We start from the raw sequence: 10069 nt of genomic DNA, 5'->3' as shown, positions 1-10069 counted from the left end.
AACCAAAGCCAGTTGGTTGGAATCTTATTAAACTTCAAATACAAAAGAGAACAATTCTCCAATATTTAAAGGGCATGAAAATTTAATTATCTGTCCCTTCTTATGGTAAACACTTAGAGTATTACTATTACAAGTTTCCCCACTACCTGGCACTTCTCCACCTAAAGGGACGAATGAATACACAGTCTGCACATCTGTCCACACATGTGCGGAAAGGTCAATGGAGGTCCTTTAACCATTAGTCACTTCCATTTCTGGGTCTTATGGCCTATTTCCATGGGGTTTTCCTCCTCCCTCAGAGTCACTGGTACCTTTCTCATATTTTCCATGGCTTTCAAGAAACTTGGATTGTGCCTCGCTTTAAAATTCAAGGAATGGATTGCCAACATCTTTACGTACCATCCCTTTAAAACAGGGGAGCCAGGGAGTCCAATTTCAAGACGAAGGAAGCTGTTTTTGTAATTACATCATCGACACAGGTCCTCTAATGCCAAAGATTGAAAACCACAGTAAATTTCCATGCTAAGAAGGTCATTCTGACCTGCGTGGACCATCTACAAGAAATATAGAATGTCCCGTGTCTGAAGGCCCATCGGAGCTGGCTCAGCCTGCCTCCAGTCTTGCATCCCCTCGGGAAGCCAGTATCACACACTAGTGTAGAGCTGGGAGCTGGCTGTGTATACCGTCAATGGTCAAGTTCACGGCTGCCCCTGGGCGAGGATCCTGATAGAGTTGCAGCCGCTGCCTCTGCTCCATCTCCCCTAAAAATCACTTTCATGGTGGGTGGTTTTATTCTCTTATGAAGCTATCTAAGAAGAACCTTCAAAACTTGGGTATTAGTGGGGAACCCTGAAGAGCTGACCCGCTTTGAGTGACAAGCTCCCCAGGTCGCTCCATCACCCATTTTATTAGACACGGAAAGCCCTTCCCTGGCATTCCAGGGCTGTCCGCCTTGCATTTCCTTTTTCTACGATGTGGTTTTATGTTTGCAAAGATGCAAAAGACAAGTGCCTAGTCAGCGGGCTCCGAGGGATAATTGCAAATACCTCTACATGCTTCAAGATCCCAAGGGCTTTCGGCGAGAACAGTCTCCACAGATGCTTCGAGATGAAGCATGAAGACTCATAATCCACCGACTTCAGTCCTGAGTTACTTCCTGGCGATTTCCCTTCGGGATGAAGGTGAGAGGAGACGCTATTTGGCCGCCGTAATTTGGCGGTTCAGGGAACTGGGAGTCACAAATAGCAAAAAAAAAAAAAAAAAAAAAAAAAAAAAAAAAAAATGCAAAACAACTGAAAGATAGCAAGCACAGCCTATAAAATAAACAATCAGCCACCTAATGAGGGATCAGCACACAGCTATTTCCAGATCAGCACATGAAATATCAATGAGCATAATTTAAAAAAAATTCCAAAACTCAAAAATTGCCAGTTAATTCTAAGAGGAACGTGTTTATATTTGCCCTGCATAGAAATGAGTTGAAACACGGTAACAAGGCATTTGATAAATTTTGGAAGGTAGAAAAATATGCATAACCCGCTAATGAGAAAAAGAGACAAAATAAATAACTGCTTTTGACACCGAGATAGAGGAATTTGCGGAGTCTTTGGTACCTTATAAATCTAGATAATAAAATGTGAATACACTGTACATTTTTATAGCCTCTGTCACCGAGATAGCCAGCCTCGTGGGAGAGATTTTACTTATTTTAAAGCATTTAATTCGGTGTGATCTCCCTCCACCACCACCTTCAGAGGCTCTGCATTTTGAAACAAAGATCAAAGAGGGAGAAGGCCCGTGATTCCCTTCTACAGATTTCTCTCCTTTGAGATTTATGGACGTGAACTTCAGAAGGCAGGTCCTCATAAACAGGGGACAATTCTTCACCATGGCCCATGACACCCATGGGACTATGTAGGAGCAAGATTGCTGTTGAATGGCATAGTGAGTCCTCTGACTGGGAACATTCACACCGACTAAGCTGCTGCTTTGTAGAGTCCTTGTCTTGTGGCTTTGACTTTTGCCTCAACTCCCCTCCTTCTGCCCACCCCCCCCCCCACACACACACACACCCCATGAGGCTCTATGTTTCCCTTGGGAGCGGGAACACTTTCACTCTTAAATCCTATGTTGTCCCAACCTCCCAGGTCAGATGTGGCAGGGGCGTGTTGGATTACGCCATTTTTTACATAGCCCCTGAAGAACTGAGACTTGCTGGGGTAAGAGGGGGGGGGGGGTAGTTTGTAGCTAGAAAATGTGTCCCTTATTGCTTACTGCCTCCTGGTGGCCATCAGGGAACAACAAGAGAGCAGGAGGCAGGAGCCTCTGGAAAAGAAAACCTAACGATTTTTAAAGCAAGATCATTTGGGGGGTAGGATTCTAGTCGCCAGATACTTCAGGGCCCAGAGGGAAAGAAGAATTAAACCCCCAAAACAAAACTCACCCGGGGACTGGTAACTTTCCAAACACAGCTGCGGGATACAGCTGGCCAGTCGCCTGGTGAGGCAGGAACTGGAAACAAGAGTATGAAGTGCAGGCAAGAGGAGACTCAGCAATGGGGGAACCCCAAGCAGAAACCAAGTGGGAAGATGGGAACTCAGCCAGATCCGAGGAGCTAAGTGAACAAGCCCCGGGGCCGACAGGCATCACCAGCCGAAAGAGTTCTCCATCAGTGGAAGAGACCCAGGGCTCTGAGCAAAGCTCTTGGCACAGTTTTTGGAAGGTGCCAGCTTAGGCTTCCTAGAGAGAGCCTGCCGGATGTCTTCCAGAACCCTCTCTCTGCCATCCTTGAGCAGCAATGAATGAACATAAGCTATAGAAGAAAGTTGTAGGCCTTGGCAATATGCTCAATGCATCCTGTCAGATCTGGTTTATGACGTGGCCTGCCACTTTGTCCCACCTATCACCATCCCTGATTTAGGTCAGTATCCACACAGTAGATCCCTGGATCTACCCACCAGGTCTGGGTCTCTAACATGTTTTAAGACTCTAGACAAGGTTGCTGTATTGGGGCTGCTCTAGATAAGGTTGCTCTATTGAGGATGCTCTAGATAGGGTTGCTCTACTGAGGATGCTCTAGATAAGGTTAGAGAGGTGGCAATAGATTCCATTGTGCTCTAAGTGCCCTGGAAACCATCAAAGAAGAGAAGAGGTAGCAGTAGGGGAGTATCAAGGAGGCCATGGATCCATTTGGAAGCTTGAGTTACCTGAGAGAATTCATATAGGAAAATTAGTCTGGTGCTTTGCCACCGTGTGCTTTGCCCATCAGTGACTAAGGATGTGCTGAGCTGGGTCTCATTAAAGAGGACCCCTGACTTGTCTGGCATTCACCTGTGTTGATGTCTGTGGCCCCTATGGTTTCTCTCGGATGCAGCGACTCATGGTAGCAACGTGGCTGTCCACAGATGCCTGAAAGATTATTTTGACTAGAACATTCCTTTTGGAGAGAGGCCAAATGGCAAGCAACACTTCTACCTTCAAAAGCAGAGGCAAAACCAAAGAAGGAAACAGGACACAAATCCTGCAACATAGGTCACAGATAAAAGATGGGAATCGTGTGTGTGTGTGTGTGTGTGTGTGTGTGTGTGTATACACACACACACACACACACACATATATATATGTATACTTAAAAGGGGACTCAAATTGCTATTGGAGAAGAGTGGACAAGTCTATGTCGATAACACTTAGGTATAGAAAAACTCAAAGTAAGAAAGACTATCTTCACGGGTTTCATTTCTGTTGCTATGATAAAACAAACACCCTGGCCAGAAGCCACTTAAGGGAGGAAAGGGCTTGCAATCCCAGAACGTAGTCCATCACTGGCTGGAACATGGTGGTACATGGCTGTAATCCCAACCCTCAGGAGATGGAGGTAAAAGGACCCCGTAATTTGTAAGCCTACAGAGCAAGTTCAGGCTCAGCCAGAAATGAATGAAGCCCTGCCTAAAAAAATCGTTTTCCCAATACTGGGGATTGAACCCAGAAATTTGTGCATGCTAGGAAGGTATTTATCAGATACCTATCCAGCCTCTCCAGCCGCACAGCAACATCTTTTATTACATAGTTAATAATTGCACAGAGTTCTGTCTGCTGCTTTTCTTCCTACCCAGGGGAAACCATCACATTCTATGCATCAGTCCCGCTGGTCAGACTCATTAGAGTCTGGGAGGACTTAGCATTGCTGATTCAGCCAACAAAGTCTCCTGGGCACCAAGGTACAGCAGTGAGATCGGATACAGGTTCTGGATGCAATGGAGTTTACATTTTAACTGGTGGCTGATCAATAAAAGCAAGTAAATAATAAAAGCAGAGTGTGTCTGTGGCAGATACAAGAAAAGTTACGTCACGGGGTTAGGGTTTGAGGTGAGGCTTGAAACAGATCAACATCTGTACTTAGGGTGAGTGACCCCTAAGCAAGGGCTGGAAGAGGTAAGAAAGAAACCACAGTGGTATTTCAGGGTCAGGGCATGTTCCAGGAAGTGCAATCGCGGAGTCCTGTGGTCTAAGTAATAGGAAGATATGGAGAGCTAGCTGGAGGGAGGGATGTGAGAGGGGAGGATGGAGGCAGGACTGGAGGTCTGGATTATATGTATGTAGGATACCTTTGACCTTGACTCGAGGTAATGCAAGGACCTCGGGAGGCTTCTGATCAGAGGAACTATGGAGTCTAACCCACATTTTAACAGCCTTAACTCAAGCGAAACCACTTCCTCCTGCCCTCCCCAAACTGTTTGTTCTCAAGATGATCCCCAGTGCATTTTTAAAAAATTATTGTTTCACCCCCTAATTGTGCATTTCAGCTCACTGAATGGAGCCTCTCAAAGCAGTGGCCCGGAGGCGACAGCGAAGAGCTACCGTGTGTTCCGTCCCAGGGTCTGTAAGGAGCACGAACCACTTGAGGCTTGGGATGGCCTCTCTCCAAGTGAAAAGTGCTGTGGGCCGGATTAGAGGACACAGAGGAGAGGAACCCAGTGTAATCACAAAGTCTCGTGTCACACGCAGGACATGCTTTGTCTGGGTCAGAAGACCAAATACGCTTGTCCATAAGAACAGACCAGAGTACTAGAACTGGGCAGTACCCACCCATGCTTGATGATAGAGTTATTAAAATTATAGCCATGGCTGAAGGGCTGGGAGAGAGACAGACATGCCCCTCCTCCTAGCTAGGTATGGACGGCAAAGGTGACACCTTGCAGTGGAGCGACTCAGCTGTGGCTAACTGAGTTGGCAGTTGGAAAGGGGTGATCCTTTTTAGCGGAGGGTTCTCCAAAGATAAACTTCATCTGGAAGGTGGCTACATGGAGAGCTAAGGATTGGTGGGTGTTTCTGTGCCTTTGTGGGATCGGGGACCTCACATGGTGCTGAGGGGTACATGACCATGAGGGACTCATGGCTATAAGGTTGTAGGCAAGCAAGCACGGGAAGAGATGATCCATTGTAAGAGACAGGACTCTGACCATATGTGCTCTGCCCTTGCAGACCTTGCTTATGCTATAGATCACACATTATAATAGATATCTAGATGTTCTTAATTATGTGTGCACATGGGTGGGTGTGTACACATGAGTGCACCTGCCCAAGGAGGCCAGAAGAGGGCGTCAGATCCCCTGCAGCTGGAGTTAAAGGTGGTTGTGAGCCACAGGCATGGGTGCTGCGAACTGAACCTGGGTCCTCTACAAGAGCAGCACGTGCTCTTAACCACTGAGTCATCTCTCTGCTCCCAAGGGTCGTAATTTTAATGGATACTTGGAGAAAGAGATGAGGAGCCAGAATATGACCATCAATGGAGAACATCAATTAATGTAAAAACATAACTGGTTTTATGACAGGACAGAGAAGTAATCAAGGCATAAATTACAGCCTTTGTGTTGTCATAAATGCCAGGCCCTGGGGATTTAGTGAGTGGAGGGCCGGCCGAGTTGTCACGGAGTTGTAATTGGGAGACAGGAAGGAACACTCTTTTTCACAGGAAAATAAAAAGAAAGGAAAGGAGAGAGATTAGGGGAGAAAATGAAATGCATAGTCTTTGCCAGGCTTGAGTTACAAATGACACCTTCAAATTAAAAAAAAAAAAAAAGGAAAGAAAGAAAGAGAGAGAGAGAGAGAGAGAGAGAGAGAGAAAGAAACAAAGAAAGAAAGAAACAAAGAAAGAAACAAAGAAAGAAAGAAAGAAAGAAAGAAAGAAAGAAAGAAAGAAAGAAAGAAAGAAAGAAAGAAAGGAAAGACACCAAGAACTTACGTGATGTCGGCATTGGGGTGAAGCCCAAAGACTTCTGGGTTATCGAGGGATGGCAGAGACTGGATGAACTCAAAATACTGGTCCAGGGTTTTGCATATGGGGATTTTGTAGCCGGTGTAAAAACAGAACGAGGGCTCAAACATCTTCTCACTGAACCAGACCTGTGTGGGGAGGGAAAAGAAAAGAAAATTGATGAAAAGAACCAAGATTAGAAAGAGGGGGGGGCTTATTTCCATTTTAATAGGGTTTCTTTCTTTCTTTCTTTACTGTTGGCTCTGAAAGCATCTTAACAAAACTTATCAACGGAATAATTATCACATATAGGAAGAAAAGAGATAATCCACAAAAGAGAGGCCGCACAGAAATAATTAGGCAGGGCTCTGGTCGGCACCCAAGATTAGATCCAGCCAAAGTGTGGAAGGGTGTAGCATGGCAGATGTGGGCTCCGTGGCTGGGTACTTGCTTGGCATGCTGGAAGCCCTGAGTTCAATCCGCAGCACTGACAAAGAAAGCAGTAGAGGGAGTTGGGGGATGGGACGTGGCCCAGTTGGTAGAGTCCTTGCATAACACGCGCAGAGCTCTGGGTTCTCTCTGTATTGCTTAGACCAGGTGTGGCTGTGTATTCCCACAATCCCAGCACTTGGGAGGCAGAGTCAGGGGAAGCCGAGGTTCAAGATCATACTGAACTACACAGTGAGTTCAAATCAGGTCACAAAGGAGTAGTATGGTCGCCTTGGGTCCACCTGCAGGCATGAGGGCCCCTGAGCATCCTCAGGACCCCACACCCCTCAAGTAAGGCTCTTCTTGGGGACTGTGTCTACACAGTTTCACTCACAGGTACTTTAGCGCCAACAATGCTGCCACAGAAACTCCACAGCACCTGCCCTCCCACCCAGGGCTTCCTTTGTTAATTAAGTTCTGTCCCTAGCCACAGGAAGCAAATGTATTTGCTGCCCAACCTCCATTGCTGTTAGCCTGAAGACACTTTTTGCCCATATGAATTGATTATCTGTAACAAAACAACGCTATCTGTAACAAAACGGGGAGAGAACAAATATACAGACTTCTTTTGAAGAGGTGGGAGAAAGTCGTTGAATGCCTAGGCTGGTTTGAGGCAACAACTTCAGTATCTGATGGGGTGATTTTCCTAGTAGCGAGGGAGGCTGACAGAACCCGGATGGAAGGAAGGCTAAAGCAGAGGATACAGGACCTTGCCTAGCCCAATCAGTCCCCACTGTTCCTGCCAGCATCCCTCTATTGCCGGCTGCGGCTCTTTTTAGATCCAGCCATTATTCTGAAATACCGTGTCCTGTTTTTTTTTTTTTTTTTTCCCCTATGTGGCTCTGTTTGTCACTCTATTCAACTCCAGTGCATGTGTGGTACAGAGCTCAGAACCAGAACAGAACGCAAAGGAGAGAGACACACAGTCCTTTCATCTAAGGAGCTTGTGACCCGGCAGAGGGACAAACAGTTACGAAACAACCACTCTTCTGTGAGGGGCACTGAGGTGAAAGCCAGGAGGACATAAAAAGAAGCAAAGTGCATAGAAGGCATAGGGCAGCAGGAAAGACAGCCAGGTAGAAGTCAGGAAGGACTTATCAAGGAAGAGTTTTTTTTTGTTTGTTTGTTTGTTTCTGTTTTGTTTTGTTTTTTGAGAGAAGTCTGCAAGGAGAGGGTTGGTTATTGATTGATTGGACTGTGGGAGGGAGAAGGAAGGGAAAGCGAGGAGGGTCCCGTGACAGATGACTGGATGTGGGGTGAGGAGTAGAGTTTAATCTAAGACTAGGGGAGCAATTCAAGTTATTAAAGAAGATGGTGCTGTGTGTACAGCCATCATGAAGACAAACGAGCTGTTAAGTGGTGTGGGTAGCTTAGGTTGCAGGAACATATCCCAGGATGGGAGCTTTGGATCCACAGCACATTTGTTATCTAACAAATGACAGTACCAAGTGGCTGGGTGGCACATTTAGGCACAGAAGCAAAACTAGGCTCAGCCCTGTGGTTTCCCACTACTTTATTTATATATGTCCAAGAAGGTGGATTTGACACCTCCTGATCGCTGAGATTCGCCAGGTGCATAGACTATAATAAAATATGGAAGATGGGCTCTACATGGAATTATTCTATTAGTCTCTTTTTTGGATTGTTATGACAAAATACCCTGATCAAAAGCAACTTAGGGAAGAAAAGGGTTTGATTTGGCTTAAAGTCCCAGAGGGGGAAAGTCCATGATGGTGGAGAAGGCATGGTAGCAGGAGTATGAGGCTGGCACGCACATCAGGAAGCAGAGAGTGCACTCCATCCACACACATCGAGCAGAAAGACGTGGTGAGGAGACAGAGACAGATAACTGGAAGTGGGGGCAGGCTGTAAGCCTTCAAAGCCCACCCCCCAGTGACATACTTCCTCTAGCAAAGTTGCATCTTTCTAAAGGTTTCATAACCAAACAACATCACTTCCTGAGAATCAAGTGTTCAAATCCATGAGCCTGTAGGGACATTCTTCGTTCAAACCATCACAGAGATTTGGGCATGTGCAAGGGAGAATTACCGGAGCCTATGAGACCACCGAGACATTGGTGGGACATTTAAAAGATGTGGCTTAGCAGATCTGTGCAACCTGTGCTACTGAGGAGACATCTGGAACAAGTTTGGGCTATACCAAGGAGTAAGTGACAGGAGTGGAGAATGGAGGGAAGGAAGGAACAGGCGCAGGGGAGTGGGGAATGGAAAAGAAGAGGGAGAGGGGAGGGGGGAGGGGGGAGAGGGGAGGGGGGAGGGGGGAGAGGGGAGAGGGGAGGGGGGAATGAAGAAGGAAAGGGGAGAGGGGAGTGGGGAAGGGAGAGGGAGAGGGGAGAGGGAGAGGGGAGAGGGAGGGGGAGGGGGAGAGGGGAGAGGGGAGAGGGAGGGGGAGGGGGAGGGGGAGAGAGCAGTTTTGAGGGAGCAGTTTTGAGGGACTAAGGCGAGGTTGTCAGTGGTCAGGAAACTGCAGACTCTGAGGTCCTGGTCCCAAGTGGGGAGGGATGCCAGCCAGGAGTACAAGCATGGAACAAAAAGTGTAGGGGTGAGAGCTCAGAGGAGCTAGGACCAGGTAGAGGGGAAGCTGTCACCACTGGGGAGTGTCTACTTGCTGTGCCCAGGCCAGCAAGTCTTATATGACTGAGACACCACTCCAGTGAGTTTCCCCACAGCTCAGCTCACACTCGTGGAGGAGGAATGTTGGGGAGAGGGTTGAGGTCTAACTTAGTACTCCTCTATGGCCCCGAGTGGCCCGTGCCAGGGTAGGAAGAGGTTGTTGGAGGAGAAGCAGCAACTGCCTCCCACTTAAGCTCCTGGATCAGCCATCTACCTGGTCAGGTGGCAGGGTGGCTCTCAGCTCTTGCTGGAGCTGGGCTCTGGTTCCTAGGTGGGAAGCATTTAGGGATCTTCAGCAACCTCCTGGCTGCCAGCCAGCCAGCTGTCCCAGTCACCTGTGCATCAGGCAGTTCCCAAGATGCAAAGATAAAATGTGGAAGGGAAGTGGCTACGAAGGGAGTATTCTTGACCTTGAAGTTTAGATAGCCAATGCAGAGTGTGTGTGTGTTTGGGGAGTACCTGATGTGTATGTGTTTTGCTTTTTAAATAGACCTAATTTTCAGGGTGTGTTCTGATGTCAGTAAATCTCAACCCAGTGGATTCCACCTTAGAGGTTTAGACCCCTCTGTGCTGAGACAGATGAGTGGAACATTGTACCTCATACAATTTATGTCAGAGGATTCTAGGGGGAATTCTTATGAGGCGGGCTGGGAGCATAACCTAGAATTCAACCCCCAGCATGGGGTAGGGAGCC

General features: G+C 47.2%; 1 protein-coding gene across 5 annotated transcripts in view; it reads right to left on the bottom strand.

The window, feature by feature from the left end:
* Dnah8 (dynein, axonemal, heavy chain 8) overlaps nucleotides 1-10069 on the bottom strand; it is a 248828-nt gene that overhangs the window by 28808 nt on the left and 209951 nt on the right. For all 5 annotated transcript variants that reach the window (XM_030249467.1, NM_013811.3, XM_006523588.3 and 2 more), the window contains one exon: nucleotides 6242-6402. In XM_030249467.1, coding sequence (XP_030105327.1) covers nucleotides 6242-6402 — 161 coding nt within the window. The remainder of the gene's footprint in view (nucleotides 1-6241; nucleotides 6403-10069) is intronic.

Source organism: Mus musculus, chromosome 17 (genome assembly GCF_000001635.26).
Source record: "Mus musculus strain C57BL/6J chromosome 17, GRCm38.p6 C57BL/6J".
NCBI lineage: Eukaryota > Metazoa > Chordata > Mammalia > Rodentia > Muridae > Mus > Mus musculus.
Note: the sequence above shows the minus strand (reverse complement) of the source record. Positions and strands in the feature narration are given on the sequence as shown.